Source organism: Lactuca virosa, chromosome 4, assembly GCF_052849685.1.
Source record: "Lactuca virosa cultivar CGN04683 chromosome 4, Lactuca_virosa_CGN04683_v6, whole genome shotgun sequence".
In the NCBI taxonomy this organism is placed as follows: Eukaryota; Viridiplantae; Streptophyta; class Magnoliopsida; order Asterales; family Asteraceae; genus Lactuca; species Lactuca virosa.
In genome coordinates, this window is record NC_136429.1 from 449,664,181 (window position 1) to 449,683,316 (window position 19,136).

Consider the following 19,136-nt stretch of genomic DNA (forward strand, 5'->3'; position numbering starts at 1 on the left):
TCTTCACGATTTTTCGTCCTCTTTCCATTGAGATCCATGATGATATATAAAAAACGAACTTTTCTTTTCGAAAAAAACTCACTTCATTTTCTTTAATGAAAAAAGTTAAGGTCTATTTTTTATAGAAAAAAATTAATAAATATATAAAAATTCATATTTTTTGTACTTTTTAAACATAGATTCATATTCATGTTAAAAAAAACTACATTTCAGTTCAGATTCATATTGTAAACCTGTTCAGATTCACATTGTGAACCTCCTCAGATTCACAATGTGCATAATAATAAGTCAGATTCACAGTGTGAATCTGAACTGATCGGAACTTTTTCACATTGTGAATGTTAAAATTTGAAATATTTACAGTTTAGATTCACAGTGTGAATCTCAAATACGCAACTGTAATCGATCGTTCATCATCCAAATTTCTCCTCCAACCTTCAACAATCATCCAGATTTCTTCAATTAAACCATCATCAACATCATCCAGTGCTAATCAGTCATCGATCTTCGTCAATAACATGTTTATCAACACGATTCAATAGTTAACAACAAAAATTCATTTTTGGTTCTTTTAATCCAACATTCAATTCTGCTTGAATACGATCAGATCTTCAACATCTACGACTAAATTTTTTATTTTGTCTTAAAACTATATCAATATGGATGTCTATTTGTAGAGAATAAAAAATCATGAATTTTGGTATATTTAAAATCATTTTTTGATAAAAATAGCTTCTTAAAAATTAAAAAAAACGAAAAAACTATGTTTTTGTATATATTAAGGTAATGCTTAACATAGATTAAGGAAACATGTTTTGTTGGAAAACACATGTCTATTCCTTTCCCATTTCCGCTGGTACGACGGAGGCTTTTGCGGCAAAAATAAATGAGTTGTTGAGAATGATTCCTCCATTCTCAACCTTTTTTTTTCTCAATTGAACCATCCTCTATATATATATATATATATATATATATATATATATATATATATATATATATATATATATATATATATATATATATATATATATATATATACTTTGAGAAATTGAAAAAGAAGTGCTAATGTAGTTAGATTGATAAAGTGCCGGATTTTCAAATACATTTTCTTTTGTTCGAATCATGGCAATGGCTTTGCATAATCTTTTTTGTTTTTTGTTTTTTTTTTTCATCTGCTTTCCTAGTTCTTATCCCTCAAAGTCTAACGGACCCACTATTAACTATTGTTCTTTTGGAAGCCCTTTAATTTCTTGCAGCCCACTTATGAATCCAAATAGGCCACGATTCAACATCCCTATTCCTTTTCTGTTGCCTCCAATAATCACAAAAAAATAATTAATAAATAAATAAAAAATAAATAAAAGAAAAGAAAAAAAAGAAAAAGGAGAGGAGCCCATAATCGCAGCAAGGTATCCCAACTCAATGTTTTAAAACCCGGGTCAATCTGACCGGTTCAACCGGTTGGACCATGACCCGGGATAGAAGCCGGGTCAAATGAGGACGGGTTTTTGTAAAAATACCGACAAGATCGAACCCGGTTTATTAGGGCTTGGATAATTAAGTGAGATCGCTCCAGGCAAAACAAACTCGGCTCTTCTCTGGGAAACGAAAGCAACGAGCTGAAGAAAGAAAACAGCGACTGCAAAGCAGCGACATCAGCAGCGAGCCAGCGACTTCCGTTCTTCTCCAACAACTTCCGTTCTTCTCCAGGTGAGTTTTCATGTTTCTTTTTTTTTTTCCTGCAAAACAGCGACTGATGTTCTTGTTCCTTCTCCACCGAAACCCCAATTCCCCCTCTATTACTAATCCACTTACTCCAATCCGTCCAATCATCCAATTTTGATTAGCTGTTGTTATGAAATCAATTTTCTTTTGACTATGAAATCAGGTGATAGATTTGTTTTCTTTTCTTCTCCAAATTTCTTTTCTTTTCCAATTCACTGTGAAATTAGGTTCTTTTCTTTAATCGCTTCTGATTAGCTTTTCTTATGAAACATGTTTTCTTTTGAAACAGGTGATAGATTTGGTTAGTTTACAGTTCATTTGTTTTTAATTGATAATTGTTTCAAGGTTTTGATTGTGACAGATTTGGTTAGTTTACAGTTCATTTATCGTTAATTGATCATTGTTTCAAGGTTTTGATTGTGTAGATTATGTAATTAGGATCCAATTGACATATGTTTATTGATTATAACATTACTTTTCAATGCAGTTAAATATGGAATCAAGAGAAGAAGAACCATTGCAAGCACAATCTCAAGCTCAATCCCATTATTCGGTTTAATCAAATGTACAAACAAAGACGGATATAACATGGGAACATGTTACTCAGGTCGTTGATGAGAAGGGGAAAATGGATATGTAATTTTTGTCAAAAAGTTATAGGTGGTGGTGGAATAAACACGGTTAAGAAACATCTTGTTGGTATTAAAGGTGAGGTAGAAGCATGCCCAAAAGTTAGTCCAGAAGTGCGGTTTACTATGCAAGGGAAATTGAAAGAGACTGCCCAAAAAGAAAAAGAAAAACGTACCACTAGTGTTACTATCTTGGATGATGATGAAGAGATGGAGGAAACAAAAATGTCAACTATGAAAAAGGGAAAAAGGATATCTACCTCAAACTTGCATCCATTTTTTACGAAAGGTATAAATGATCCTTCCAACCCACTATCAAATCTGCAATGCAAAGTAAGGCAAAAATACATGATGTGGATTTAGCTATTGCTATGTGGTTTTATGATGCATGTATACCTATGAATGCTTGCAACTCTCCTTTTTTTTTCAACTTATGGTAGATAAAGTAGCAAGTATTGGTTACGGGTACAAAACACCTAATTATCATGCTCTGAGGGTTAATTTATTGACAGATGCAAAAAAGTCAGTTTCATTGATAATTGATTCGTTAAGAAGTCAATGGGTTGATACTGGTTGCACAATTATGAGTGATGTTTCACAACGACATTTGATTAATTTCTTGGTTTATTGTCGTTGGGATAGGATGTTAAGAAAAAGTATTTATTGTGCGGCTTATTGGTTGAATCCCGTTTTTCAATATGATCATGCAAATCTTTGAAAGAAGAATGAGGTGTTTCAAGGCGTTCTTGAAATGGTTGAGAAAACTTTTAAAGGTGATGACGTTTTAAATATTACATTGAATTTAGGCAGGTTTCGTGATGCTGAAGGTACCTTTGGTAGATCTAGTGTCGTTGCTTCTCGTAATCTTACTCGTCCAGGTATGATTTAAATTTAATGTGTTATTATTATATATAAAATATTGTATTTTCTAATATATTTTTTTGCTAACTATATCTTTTGTAGATGAGTGGTGGAAGTTATTTGGCAGAGATATTCCGGTTTTGCAAAAGTTTGCTATTAGAATATTAAGTCAAACGGCATCTTCTTCCGGTTGCGAACGTAATTGGAGTGTATTTGAAAGGATTCACACGAAACGGAGGAATAGATTGGAACATCAAAGGCTAAATGATCTTGTATTTGTTCAATACAACTTGCGTTTACAAAATAGGTATGGTATCTTGCTAAGATATACTATGCTATTAAATAACCAAGTTATATTTGAGATTTTTGTGAATGTTTTTTGTAGATTGGAGATTGATATGAGGTCTTACGATCCTGTTGACTATGAAAATATTGATAAGACATGATTTTGAGTGGTTGAAGAAGAGCGGGAAGGAGAACTTAATTATGATGATTTGGAAAATATGCTTGATGAGCAAGAGCATGAACCGGCTTCTGAATCACAAGGTGACCATGTTGATGATGAAGTTGATAATGAATTTCAATTACTAAGTGACCGCGAGATCGATGCTTATAATACTCCAATTTCTCAAGATCCATGATTTGGTTTGGTCGTAACGTGTTTGGATTTGTCTACAACTATGTTTTCTTTTGTTATTTATACTCTATGCGGTTGTTTGTTGTGTTTGGATGGATCTATAACATGTTATTAATACTCTATGTGGTTGTTTGTTGTGTTTAGATTGTTTGTTGTGTTTAGATTAAACTTTGTTGACATCAAATTATTGGTATTATATGTCTATATAGTATGCAGGAAAGTAAAAATATATGAAAATAGAAAAAGACCATAAACCGGGTTGACCCGGTGGTTCAACCGGTTGAACCGGTTGACCAGTGAACCGGTCATCACAACGGGTCAACTAAAAACTCGGGTTTTAAAACATTGTCCCAACTAAATTACTAAAACCATTCCACACCAGGTATTTTTTTAGAAGTTTCTAAAATTTGAATTATGTTATTTACTTTATTTCTATACTGAATTATAAACACAGAATTATGATTTACACCATTGTTTTTAGATATCTAAACTCAAAATTATGATTTACCCATGGTATAATTGGCACCATTTCTTTCTGTTTTCAAATTCTGATTTAGTAGCTACGATAAGATCTCTTTTGTTTTGATTGTTGTTACGGTAATTATGATAGTATTTATTAATTTTAGTTATAAGTTAAAAATTATATTTAGAGACCCATTTTTTAGTTTTTGCATAGGGCCCCTAAAATCAACGGACCAACCCTGTCTCGAACACATAAGACAACTAGGGTTATGGACCTATACATATGGACTATGATAAAAAGCTAAATATAATACAATGCAAAACACAACATATACACTAACATTAATAAGCTCGGAATACCAAGGAAGCTGCATTGAGTCGTTTGGTGGACAAACCATATTCATGTCTAGTTACTTCTTGCACGTAAGATATCGTGAATTCATTTGGTGGACAAACTATATTCATGTCCAGTCCCCAACAAATATTGTGAATTCATTGACTGACCCACTTGAGTTATGGTGACTTGATAATGAATGTGAAAGATATGATGGATAACATATTGACTAATGTTCAAATAATGACACTGCTCAGCTCATGTGGCCATGAAGGTTCGTCTGCAGACTGCAGTGACTCCAGGACATGAGACATATCATCATGTTTGCAGTGGAAAATTAGTCGGTGTGCGAAAACTTGCATGCAACCCTCGTTAGGAAGTTCCCTTTCCAAAAAAAAAAAAAGCATTTATTTGCTTGGATGGCTTGCAAATATGCTTCTTGTTACATATTTTTTTCCCATAGTATATAACAAAAAATCATTACACATTTAATAAATAATTCATGATGACTCAATTTGTATAAAGTTTGCCGGTTCTGAAAATAATAATAATAAAAATTTGTTCTATATTTATTAGATCACGAGTCCTTAAAGATCATAAATGCGATAGGGTTTTTGTATTTTCACGATGTTTTGGATTTGGTTGACACGCTAGGGTTGTGGCCAATGTGAATGTGACTCAACTTATTTACTTGGTAGGACGTATTATCTTTAATATGGTGTGTCCTATATTAATGGTCCTGAAGAAGAGGGACACCCCAAATGTACTATGTGTCTACAAATATCGACGTGTATCAAATTTTTAACGGTTAAATAATAAGTTTTAAAGAGATCGATAAATAAAAGTTGAATTTTGAACGTAACTTTTAAAAATTATTCACTAAAATGACCATATTTAAATGTAACTTTTAAGATTTGTTTATTAAAACGACCATCATTAATGACCAAACACAAGAGTCGTATATCCACATAATCATATTTTATTATATATCATAAAATGACCATTGTGCAAATTACACATTGAGACTCATGAAAAGAGGACGAATGATTACTACATATAAAAGGTTACTTATGAACTTATGATAACGTTGTTCAACAAGCATGAAGCTTTTCCATAGCTGATTCCTATGGGTAAATGGTTGTGTTGCAATGAATGATCATTAGTCGTTCTATTTTCGAGTACATGTAATAACATTCTACGACAGTTCAATTTTAGATTTGTGGATCGATAACAACCTCTCGATGTGACAATATTTATTATTTATGTAATTTCTAATGATATAGTGGTTTTATTAGTACATTAAGCTTACATTCTTGACAACGTAAGTTAAAGTAGAGTAGGGTTTAGAAATGTTGATTTAACGAATCAGATAAACATTTATGAGTTTTGCAAATTCATCCCAAAGTATGGTATTTACCATGTCTTACAACAATTTAATCTGACGAAATCGTCATCTTAGTAAAATAAGCTTAATTCTAGATATTGTATTTGAAAATAAAACAGAGTTTAAAAACATTACATTGCAAATAAAATAAAATATTGTGAGTTTTCAAATTGCAAAAGAAATATCGTATTTACATATTATATAATTTAATAACATTTTTTTTTGACTAAATGTATAACATATGCTTAATTAAAAGTATTAAGTAAGTATAATTAATCTAAATTGCTTTTTCTTCTTTTTTTTATTATAAAATTTTAGGATTTCTTAATGATTAGCTAACATATAATAATAATAATAATATAGTATATGAATATAGCTGTTAGAAGTAATTCAAATGAAAATAAATATACTTTAAATATAGAAATAAAAATGAAAGGGCCAATGTGGTAATTTAGATTTTATTTGATGCATATGGGTTTTTTGCTTGGTAAATGGTAACAAATGCACACAGCACACCCCCTCATCTTCTTTACAATCAATTATTGTATTGGAAAATAGTTAGCCCATTATTAAACTGAAGCCCACATTGGATTAATCTAGTTAGTACTTAGTGGCTACACGCCGGTATGCGCGCGATTTCCATTTTAATCAGTAAGAATAAATTTTTATCTTTATTTATCTAGTAATAAATAAATATATTATGATAGATAATTTGGTTTCTTATGATCATACTATAAAATATGAGTAAGAAAAAAAAAACATCATTTTTTAACGAAAAAAATGTTTATGCGACGCAATGGCATCATGTTTGTGATAATATTAGAAAAGATTATCATAATATCCTCTCTAATAAATCAAAATCTTTTTGCCAAATGTCCTCTTCTTATTCATTTAGACACATGATATTTTTTAGAATTTTTGAAATTTTCTATTTTCCACTTGTTATTTTATTGTATTTTTCATTTTATTAAATTAAATTTCCATATTTAATATGTAAGGTAATATATATATATATATATATATATATATATATATATATATATATATATATATATATATATATATATATATATAAAAGGTATTTATTATAAATAGTTTATATATGTAATGTATTCAATGCATTAAAGCCTCATTAATTTTAATAATTTAATTTTTTTCTCATTTTTCTTATAAATTCAAACTTCTCAAATTGTTAAAATTTCATATTTAATTTTTTTAAAATAAATCCATGTAATACATGGGTCTCACACCTAGTATGCTAGTATAGTACAATCAAAGAATCAATCAATGTTGAACCGCAAAAGATGATATATCAATTCTAAGAGAGATAAAATTAAATTCTTTAATATATTCTGATAAATAAAGATTTTTTGCTACATGTCACACTCTCATTCATTTTGCCAAATGTTATTTTGTGGTTATTTTGAATTAATTTTTTTCCACATGCTATTTTATGGGTTCTTTTATTTTATTAAATTTTACATAATATTTTAATATAATAATTGCAATATTGGAATTTTTTGAAAGCATACTCTATCATTTTACAAGGAAAAGTTACCGATTTCTCTCATATAAAACATCTTATGAACTCACCAACTTAATTGTTGACACTTTTCAAAATCACTTGTGTTCTTAGAAAATCAGTAAACAGGTAATCAAAAGTGTTTTTGAGGATGGGGCATCGCCGCGTCACGTTATTTATTTTTGCCATATGTATTTGATATCAAGTGAACAATGTTTTGAGTACAATGTAAACTTCTTAATTATCAATATGATGGTTGTATGCCTTTGATCACTATTATTCATTATGTTATGATACTGTACATGAAGTCATCAACCCCCAGACGTTTCCGCCGTCTTAGTTTGGGGGTGTGACAGATTGGTATCAGAGCATTGTTTATAGTGAACTAAGTATATCAAACCATGTAAGATATACAACTATAAATACAATGGGGCTAAAACACTTTGACTAAAAACATACTTTTAAAATATAAGGATATTTATATAAAAGTATAGGTATACACATGCATATTAGGCCTGTGTCATAATAAGAACCATATAAAAAGTATTAAGATGAGTTAAACACTACGATTAAGCCTAGATAGTTATGTAATCATATCTGGGATAAATATAGTCTGATCAACTATAATTATACGATATATGACTAACATGTGTTTAGGAATGGTCGTGGTGAGCAACAATTTAAAACTTACCAACCCTATAAACCAAGAAACTCTAGAATCAAACATAAAGAATCAAACATAAATATTTAAAATACTATAAGAGTATTGTAGAATACTACAAAGTCATACACTTAAACCCTTTATATATTTCTCATATCTCTATTCTCGCACAGACGTCATGGCAGGATTCCACATGCCTGGAGATCCCTATTTCCTTAACCAGGGAAATGGCGGTTGGATCGAGGAGGATCCCAAGGAGATAACTGAGGAAGACCCCGAAGAGGATCCAAAGAGGAAGAAGACGAGGAGGAGATAGAGGAGGACTCTACTCTAATAAATAAAAATTATTTTTTGCCACTTGTCATCTTTTTAAGCATTTGATCAGATGTCATTTTCTTATAATTTAGGTTTCTACATTATTATGTGAACTCATCTCATTTACATACATTATTATGTGAACTCATAGGATAATACCATCTTCAAAGAGTTCTTCAACCACATTCAAGTGTTCTAGGCTTGAAGATCTTCACCATCACCTCTTTATCCAACCACAAACACACTCAAGGTGAGTTCATACCCCCATATTTTCGAAGTTTTTCATGTTGTAGGGGGGGGGGGGGGAGGGAATACAAGTAAAGTTGGTTTATAACACAAATGGTTGCATGTTTCATTTCTATGTTGAATATAAAGTATTATCTACATGAAATATGAGTATTACTAGTTTTTAGAACATTTATTTGTGGTATGATACTTTAATGATACAAAACTAAGAAAAACAAACATAAACTATGTAATATGTTCTTTAGAAAAGGGTTAAAACCTCAAAGCTACAAGGATTACGATTTTTATGGACAAAACATGGTTTCTCTAGCAAAAATGGTTAGATTCTAGTTATTTAACCATTTTTGTGGGATATGACTCAAAATATGTTGTTTTGGACATGTATTTTAAAACTAGACAAAAATACCAAGGAGTTAACTTTACAAAAAGAAAACTCAAAATCTATCATTTTATGTAAAAATGGATTTTTAAACAAAAATGGTCATAACAAGTTTATGACATCATTTTATGAGTTTTAACTAAAATATATGGTTTTAAAAGATATAAAGTTATTTTGAGTTAAAATCCCAAAAAGGGTAGGAACAACTTTTACCAAGTTATATTTTTCTAGTTACCGGTAAATACCGTTAAAAAGGGGCAAAAGCTCGAAATGGACTTTTTCATACCAATTTCTCATACTTGTGTTAGATGTAAGTTTATATGATATAATCTTTTAAAAACATCTAGACAAGATAACTACTACGTATTTATATAAATGATTATATAAATAGGCTTAACAAACAATCATAATAAATTATAATTGGTATAGTTTGGGAGTCACAAACACTACATTATCATTTCGGAAAAAACATATAATTATTTAAAGGTATAATTATTTTTACACTATGTAACCACTATGGAAGAGTAATACTTTCAATTACAAGAAAAAAGGTTTTCATTACACTAGACGTAAATCGGTTGATTCAATTTTGTGAGACATTTGGCTTCACCGTACCTACCAGAGTACACATTAAAGTCCTGAATTATAACCAGAGTCTCAGTAATAGAGCGTGACACTTGTGTATAGATCTATACAGGACTGACAACCCCGCACTCAAGCAGTTAGCAACAGTTAGACCGACAGGTCTATGGTGACAAATGTCTAACATTCCGACGCCTGAAGAACGTCGTAGCAGGCCACTAGTCGCTAGTATGGTTATGATAACTCACATGGGGTATTAACAAAACATTTGGTTTACGGGGTTAACATACATTCAATTAGTTTTATATAAAGATAAAACTTCATAATACCATTTTCTAGTACAACACTACTTACATTTTTGGTCTTGGGTTTAAGACTTCCAGTTCATTTTTAAAGAAAATATTGGAATTTTCTGAAAGCGTACTCTATCATTTTACAAGGAAAAGTTACCGATTTCTCTCGTACAAAACATCTTATAAAGTCACCAACTTAATTGTTGACACTTTTCAAAATCACTTGTATTCTCAGAAAATCATTAGACAGGTAATCAAAAGAGTTTTTGAGGATGGGGTGTCGCCACGTCACGTTATTTATTTTTTCCATATGTATTTGATATCAAGTAAACAATGTTTTGAGTACAATGTAAACTTCTTAACTATCAATATGATGGTTGTATGGCTTTGATCACTATTATTCATTATGTTATGATACTTTACATGAAGTCATCCACCCCCAGACGTTTCCGCCGTTCTGGTTTGGGGGTGTGACAATATATACTTATAAAGGAAGCATTTTTCCTTTCACCACATTCATTTGAAACTCCCATGCTTTTTTCCTTTCACCACATTCATTTGAAACTCCCATAACTTTTTTTTTTCTAATAATAATTATAAGTTGGTTAATAAGGTTAAATATATATCAAACCTAAAGTGTAATCATAAATAAACTAAATTTCAATATTAAAATAATATATTTACTTCTACTTATAAAGTTATGTTTTTTAACTTTTAACATACTCCATTATACTTAATTTATTAGTTTTAATATATTGTTGGATGTAAACCATTATCATTTTAAAGTTACAATTTTGGAACAATTTGTTTAAAATACTTGAATTATTAATTATAATATTACATTATAGGGTCAACTTAAATATAAATTTTAGTTTAACTTAAACAACCCAAAAAATATTTTGTAAATAGTTAAAAGCGATAAATTTTAGTGTCTTTCTAACAATGATTGTAAGTTGGTTAATAAGGTTAAATAAATATTAAACCTAAAGTGTAATCTAAATAAACTAAATTTCAATTTTAAAATAATATCTTGACTTCTGCTTATAAAGTTATGTCTTTAACTTTTAACATATTATACTTAATTTATTAGATTTAAAATGTTATTGTATGTAAACCGTTATGAGTTTAAAGCTAAAACTTCTGAACAGTTTGGACAAAATATTTAAATTGTTAATTTAAATACTAACATTACAGTGTCAACTTAAATATAAATTTCAGTTCCACATAAAAAACAAAAAATATTTTGTAAATAGTTAAAATTGATAAATTATAGTGATAAATGCAATAACTAAATTGTAATATCAATTTAACTAAAATATTTCATAAAGATATTTTTAGAATCGTTAAAAGTTTTCAAATAAGTAGCTTAAAATAACTTACAATAACAATAGTTAAAAATAACTCTATATAAATGATCATATTGTTACCTTTAAAATCAAAAAACAATGTTGGATGTTTTAAATAATTATAATGATAGAAATTAAAACATTAAGAAAATAAATTTTAAAAAATTAATTAACAATAACAACAACTATAAATAACATTAAACCAGTGAGGTCCGAGGCGGAGTCGGGCCTGAATAGCTCTTGATGGGTGGGACCCGTAAGCGAGGCTGCTCTGTGGTATAGTTGGGTGGGACCCGTGGGCGAGGCCCTTGTGATTATGGCGATACTGGTAGGACCCGGTAGAGGACATTGGGCCAAGGCTTTGGATCTTGAGTGACAAGATTAACTAGATGGTTAGTGTGTGACGCATAGAGGTTTATAGGTTGGGTAACCTTGTTATTCAGACTCTTGGAAATCTGGTGGTTGGACCAGGTGTGAGACTGGTAGTCTGAGCGATGGTTTGGGAACCTTTATATCTCGTTCTAGTGAGGGGTTGTAGTGAATCAAAAGGTTTCGGGTGAAATGCAAGTGCAGATTTGTGGGTCTCAGGTTATGAGTTATGTATCGGGTTGGTTTTTGGTTGAGATCTCGAGTATTTATGTACAAGTTCTCCTTTTCAGTAGGGTAAGAATTGGGGGTATCTATATGCTAAGGGCATCAATTGAGGGGTTCAAGTGTAAGGAATGGATTCACTTTTGATGATAGATCAAGCCTATGTGATTGTGTCTTGGATTGGTTCTATTCGTGAAGGACATCAAGATAGGCCAAGGCGGTATTATTGAATTGGATCTCATGTGTGGAGTCACTTGTAAATCGGAGAATATGTTAGATCACTTGCAGTTGGGTTAAATAATCTCAGATTAAAATATTTGACCCTGTTGCGCAGCTCTCGTTTGAGTCTAATCGTTGCAGGGGTGAGTCCTCTACTTGAAGGATTATCCGAGCCTTCTGTAAAGTATGAGTGTCCCGCAAAAATATTGGTTAGTGATTTTGTTTCCATTAGAAGCATCAAGTCATTCAAGGGTTGGAAGCATCCTGTTTAAGTCTGGGATTCAATGAGGTTTTGGCCTAGTAGTGGTACAGTATTGGCAGTCTGTCGGGGAGTCAGACCAAATCGAGATTTCAGATTTAAGGTAAAGTAGGGGTAGTTGTCTGCATGGGATTTTGGATTCGTATTCCTCAGTTTGGAAAGTTTTGTTTGGGTTGGGTTCGGTTTCCTCCGGAAGGACGTTGTATACTCAAGGTTGTGATTGTGTCCCTCGGGCTGTCGGGCACGCCGGGGATGGTAAGGAATGATTTCGAGGACAAAACCGAATTTAAGTGGGGGAGAGTTATAACACTCAGTTTCGAATCGCTTCATCGTTCTAGGCCGTGACCCGATCATTAGTTATCATAAGGATTAGGGCCTTTGAAAAGATAGGATCTAGGCCCATATGGATGCGAGTGATGTATTTGAAGTGATCCAGTTGTTCGCTTGAGTTTTGGAGCCTAGGGGTATTTTGGTAAAGTGTCAGTTCAGGCTATTGTTGAAATTGGATTTTTGTTCGGAAGGTCTTATGGATGGTATGAGTTGATAGAAGTGTAGGGCTTCTCGTTACCTTTCAGTGGATATAAGGGTCGTCGGAAACGAGCTTACAACGAAGAAGTTATGGCCTTCAGAAATTTAGTGGTTATTAGGGTTTAGCCGGGTACACGGGGCGTACACAGGTGTACGCACAACGTACTAGTAAAAAGGGCGGTACGCGGGGCGTACCTCGGCGTACGCTGGGCGTACTAATCAGGATGGTTGCGGGTGATCTTTGGAGTACGCAGGGCGTACTCTAGTCAGACCAAAACCTTATTTTAGGGTCTTGGACCCTATTTAAGCTCCTTATCTCATAACCTAACCCTAATATCTTCAGCCTCCATCCCTCTAAACCCTAGAAATCGACCCTTAGCCCCTATTTGAGTGATATTTTGAGCTTCAAAGTGATTTATGTGTGTTTTTGGTGCTTGAAGAGGAAGAAGGAACTTTTTGAAGAGTCATTGCTTGACTTGGAGCTTTTCGATCCAGGCTTTGTTCTCCTAGATCTAACTTCTGGAGGTATAAAGTCTCAACCTTGACAACTCTTTCTTGTAGATCTAGCTAGGTGCCACTTTGTTATGATTTTGGTCCCTTTGTAGTGGTTCTTGTGAGTAGAAGTTACTCTTGAACCTTTGAGCTTCAAATTTGGCCTTTGTTGGGGTTATAGAATCATAAAGTTTGGATCTTGATTGGTATAAACCTTCCATGCATGATTTGGTAGTCTTTTGGTGAAGCTTGGGACTTAGGGTTTTGATTTGGGTCCCATTAAGTCGTGGTATGTCATAAAGTCAGGAGCTTTATGACTTAAGAAGTCCCTTTGAATCAGATCTGGAAGTTTGGACTAAGGTCTTAAGGTATTAAGAAGTTTTAAGATATTTTGGGGTGATTTTGACCTTTGGAATTCATCTTTGGTGATTGGGCTTCATTAAGCCATGCAAAGGTTTAAATCCTTCGACTTTATGTATCAAGTCACTTATATTTAGCTATTATGAGGTTTTGGACGTCTTGGCTTAAGGGATTAAGACGTTTTCTAGGTTGGTTGTGGGGAGGGTCAGTACACGGGGCTTACCTCCTCGTACACGGGGCGTACTGGGTTTCTTATGCGTACGCTTAGCGTAGCCACTGAGTACACGAGGAGTACTCAGTCAAGAAGGATTTTGTATTTTGGGCTTCGGTTTGGGCCATCTTTTGGGCTTAGTTGTCTTGGGCCCTGCTGGGCTATCAGGTTTTGGGTTGATAATTATTTTGAGAAGCGCTACAATGGGTTTGGGACTAATTTGAAATGTTGGGTCATGCATTGGGCCTTGGGTGGTTTTTTGGTATTTGGGCCTTGTAGATTATATGGGTTGGGCCTAAGTCTTGGTCCAAGCTAGATTAGGGGTAAAATGGTCATTTTACCCCGAGTATGGATTTATGGATATAGATTGGAACACAATTGTTTATTGGGTGTTGTTTTTATTTTGACAGTTCGGGGATCTGTCAGCTAGCAGCCAGGGATTTTTCTGTATGATTCGGCAGTGCGAGGTGAGTTTCCTCACTGGGTTTAGCAGGTCTAAGGCACCAAAGCCGACCCTTGATTGGTCATGTTAATATAGTTGTTGTATGTGTTATACTTCTATGTGCTTATATATGTATGGTTATTGGGTGGGGCCCATTATGCAAACGTGGGCGGGGCCCGTTGTGCTAGTGTGGGCGGGGCCCGTATCTCATTTGGGTGGGGCCCGTTATATGATATGTATGGTATGTGGTATCTTGGGGAACTCAGTAAGCTTTGTGCTTACGGTTTTCAGTTATGTTACAGGTACTTCGGTTTTCAAATGGAAGTGATCAGGATAGTTGCAGGGCACACACCACATGTTTTATGTATTCTGTGATTTACTCTGATTCGATGATGTTTTGCTAAATCTTGATTACCTTGGTTTTATGGAAATGATATGCATTAGCGATTTATTTATTTGATAAACGAAAGTTTTATGTCATTATTTTTGGGACGTTACAAAATATTGTATCACTTTTTTCCTTCTATGGTTGTTGTTAATCTTTCCCATGCTTTGCAAAATGATCATTGGTGGGTTAAAAAGAGTTTTAAGTTTATTCTATTTTAGACCTCCGTTGCCGTTTTTAGCTTTTTGGGAATACAATTTTGAATAAATGCCAACAGTTGGTATCATAGCCATTTTTGCAAGCTTCGTTAGATTATTAGTTATTTGTTATAACCTTTGCTTTCGGAAAACATGGATGGTTTTCTTTTTGTAAGAAAATTCATACATGTTTTCAGTGACAACTTTATAATTGTTATTTTTTAGTGACAAAAGTTTACATGCATTTCTTGTCACAAAAGTTGTCTTAGGAAAACAAATTGTTATTTCTATATAATTTTGAGTATATATATATATATATATATATATATATATATATATATATATATATATATATATATATATATGCATAAACTAGCCATGGACCTCTTGTGATGTGTTCGCGTTGATTTGTTAAAATCGTTGTAATATTTATTTATTCATATGGTATGCAATAATTAAATACATAGTTTTCATTTCATTTATTTTGTAAGTAATATGTTAGTTTTAGAAATAAATTTTTTTATAAAAATGTAACATGATTGAAGATGGTGGCTATTTTGCAGACTAAAAGTTTATAAACTTGATTTTATAAAAGTTTTATAAACTTTATAAAATTATTTTTATAAATTGCTACTATGTGTTGAAGCAAGTGGGGGGCATGGAGACATTACAATATTTTTGGTCATTTAATGTCCTTTAGGAATGGACTTGATATTTTTGTGATGAATTACAAAATGTCATTAGTTTATGGTTGATTTATGCACATATGTTTCACATGCTTGTGTTGTTTATATTTATGTTGATATTATGTTTATAATTTTCTAAATTAGATTTCACATACAAAAGAATATTTTAAACATAAATAACATCACATGGTGTATTGATTTAATAAAATTTATCTTTTAACATAAGATGGTAAAAAGCTTTTAAAAATAAATTGTGTTTTATCGTTTAAAAAATAGCTAACGGTAAATTTCAGGATTAAAATTATATAAGTTTAAAATTGAGATTTTAGAGAATTATCAAACTCCAAACCTTATTTTATATTTTTTATAAAATGAAGTTTTATTAAAAGGTTAATAAATGTTTTTTAGCGCTCAAACGTCCAAAATTAATATTAGATATTAATTTTAAAATTTGATCGTGTCAATTATATAAAATTGGATTTTACAAAATAACATTGTTAAAACGTGATTAAATAAAAGTATACCATGACTTATTGGATGCATGAAATAACCATGATATCATGTGTTTTTTAAAATAGAATTGTAAAAACATCAAATACCTCTTATTAAACTCAAATCTATTCTATCCAATTTGAATAGTACTCGGACGTCACTTGTATAAGCTAGTGTGATAAACGATCCCTAGCCGATAGTGTTATGTTTTGATGGTCGGGGTGTATTTCCGATTTCTATAACCAAGTTATAGGTGATTACACAAGTTCTTCAAAGTGGATGATTTGATCAGAAATATGTTCTAATAAAGGTCATTTAAGCAACAGAAATCTGAATCATAGATGGGATCAAACATGTCTATGAAAATTTTTTATTAGCGATCCTATAACACTAGGAATTATATAATAGGATATAACTGATACTCGATATGTACCTAGTTGGATTCAGTGAATGAGATAAATGATACATAACCATTTATTTGTTTTGCAAATTGGATCCTAGACTTTAACATAATGTTTGGTAGAAGCATTGTTGGGAGGTTGATGATGTTTCTGACATCATATTAGGTACAGTTATTCCTCACATTTGGAAGGAATTGGAAGGCTTGGAAGCATTTCATATGTTTCATTAGGTTCATAAGATATTCCTAAAATATAATGATATTTGATATGATCCAATTCATATACAGGAAGAATGCAAGGCTGAAGAGAGTCGTCATGTGTGCTCTACGAGGCCATTAGTTTATGGAAAGGACACCTTTAGGCCAAAGGCCTCCAAGAAGACCCACAAAGATAGATCATGTTTCTTCTATGGAGAAACAGGATTCTAGAAGAGGAATTGTCCCTCTTATCTGGAAAAGAAAGTCTGGAGAGACTAGTACTTCAAGTATCTACTAGATAGAACTCATAATTCTCATATAACACTCAAGTACTTGGTAGTTAATGTGAATATAATATTTGTAAATGGCTTACATATATTCAAGAAGAGTAACCAGTTGAGCAAAATCAAGTTGGAACTTCACTCTCAAAGTTTAGTTTATTATTTATGATTAGAACATAAAGTACTTGTATTGTAAAACAATATTTGTTTTGGAACAATGTATGTTTTAATTTAGCCTGTCTATATATCTCTTTGTTAATTTATTAAATGATTGATTATTTACTTAATCGTTTTTCATAACGATCAACTTCATATCCTATAATGATTAAAATTTTGTTTTTCAGAATTAGATCTCTTAATAGAAATATAAAGTAAATATCAGTGTTTTCTAAATAACAAGTTCTATATGTAAATTATTTTTACTCAAACTTGTTCTGAATCAAAGTTATCTAAAGCATTGTTATCTTTGTTATATAAATGAAAACACATATTCCAACTTCAAGAAATGGGTTTTTGAAGGCAAATAATGTAGTTTATTTGACATATTTGAATTTTATTTATATATAAAAGATTCCTAATGATATTTTCACTAAACTAGAGAGAAAATAATTATTAAAAAATATACATTGTGATCTATGACTTCCTTCTAATGAATGTTTAGATTTAGTAAAGGATAAGTTAAACCTTACTAGATATGATTTACTTTCGAATGGGTGGAAATTATCTTCCTTTATTCTCTTGGGATTATGCCTTAATCACTATCACTTGTATCTTGAATACAAACACCAAATAATGAGAAAATAAAACACCTTATAAGATTTAGTTTGGAAAATCTCCATCCTTATCTTACTTAATGTTTTGAGGATTTAAAGCTATGTTAGACTAAATCTTCTAAACCTTAAATCTACTAAATACATATTTGTAGAATATTTTAAAAGGTTTCTTAGATTATTTTATACAAACACACTAAGAATAAGTTCTCTTATTCCTCTGAAAGTTGAGTTATCAGAAAGAAAACTTCTAATGACAAATCAAATGGGAGGCACATGGAACTTAAAACAGCTCAAGAACAATAGCCTGATGTAGCAGTTAGCACTAATTTTAAAAAAGAAATGTTGAACAAGAATAATATCTATTTATAAACACAAACTACTCGTATATACGGAAGAAATCATCTACAATATGAGAAATATGGAATCTCTCATTGATGAGTTCTTCATGACGGTTTTTGACTAATCCATCAACTACCAAACTGTTATATTAGATCTTGAAACTGATAAATGACTTAGATTCATGAACAATGTGATGTAATCCATGTATAATAATCAAGTATGGGCTAGATTAATATTTCTTCCAATAGCAAGGCTAAAAGGAGTAAGTAATTCTTTTAGAAAGAATACCTACATAGAGATCTATACACATTTAGAAATACTTGTTATTAAAGGCTTTAATCACATTCATTTCAATGACTACGATCAAAACTTTTCTCAGCTGTCTATGATTAGATCAATGAGGATATTATTTACCATAACTACATATTCTGTATATGAGATATGGCAAATAGATTTAAAGAAAATACGTTTTTCTTAATAGACACCTACTTGAAGAAGTCTATATATCTTAGCCTGTAGGTTTTCTTAATCCAAGTTATCCTAACAAAATGTGTATGACTTAACATCTATTTTTTGATACAAATAAAACATCTCAAAGTTAGAAACGTAATAATAATATGAAAACACAAGGTATGCTTTTATATCAAATGAAAATAACATCGGTGTTTACTAAGAACTAGTAACATAGTGATATTCCTAATATTATAGGAATGAGACATACTTATTCATGAGAAACTAAATTCTAACTACACAAGGTCGTCTTTACCTTAACTCAGAAAGTGTTTCTAAGATGAAAGACTAGATACATTCTTGGAATGTGAAATTATGGAAACATGGATTTGAACGAACAAGGTTTGAAATCTAAAAAGTTGAATTAAATAATGACAATAGTTGCTATTGATCTTAA

General features: G+C 31.4%; 1 protein-coding gene across 1 annotated transcript; it reads left to right on the forward strand.

Annotated features, from left to right (window-relative positions):
* The first annotated feature begins 1,561 nt into the window (after positions 1 to 1,561).
* On the forward strand, positions 1,562 to 3,974 carry LOC145169242 (uncharacterized). The gene is made up of 5 exons (XM_079087808.1): positions 1,562 to 1,710; positions 2,213 to 2,643; positions 3,161 to 3,232; positions 3,318 to 3,522; positions 3,601 to 3,974. Exons 2-5 carry the CDS (start codon positions 2,322 to 2,324, stop codon positions 3,659 to 3,661), a joined length of 660 nt encoding a protein of 219 aa, XP_078943934.1. The 5' UTR covers positions 1,562 to 1,710; positions 2,213 to 2,321; the 3' UTR covers positions 3,662 to 3,974.
* Positions 3,975 to 19,136: the final 15,162 nt, after the last annotated feature.

Bases quoted from the DNA above. Each gene is read 5' to 3' on its own strand.
- LOC145169242 (XM_079087808.1), top strand. From the start codon at position 2,322: ATGTTACTCAGGTCGTTGATGAGAAGGGGAAAATGGATATGTAATTTT. The intron at 2,644-3,160 runs GTATAAATGATC...CATTGAATTTAG, and splicing joins GCATCCATTTTTTACGAAAG to GCAGGTTTCGTGATGCTGAA. The intron at 3,233-3,317 runs GTATGATTTAAA...TATCTTTTGTAG, and splicing joins TCGTAATCTTACTCGTCCAG to ATGAGTGGTGGAAGTTATTT.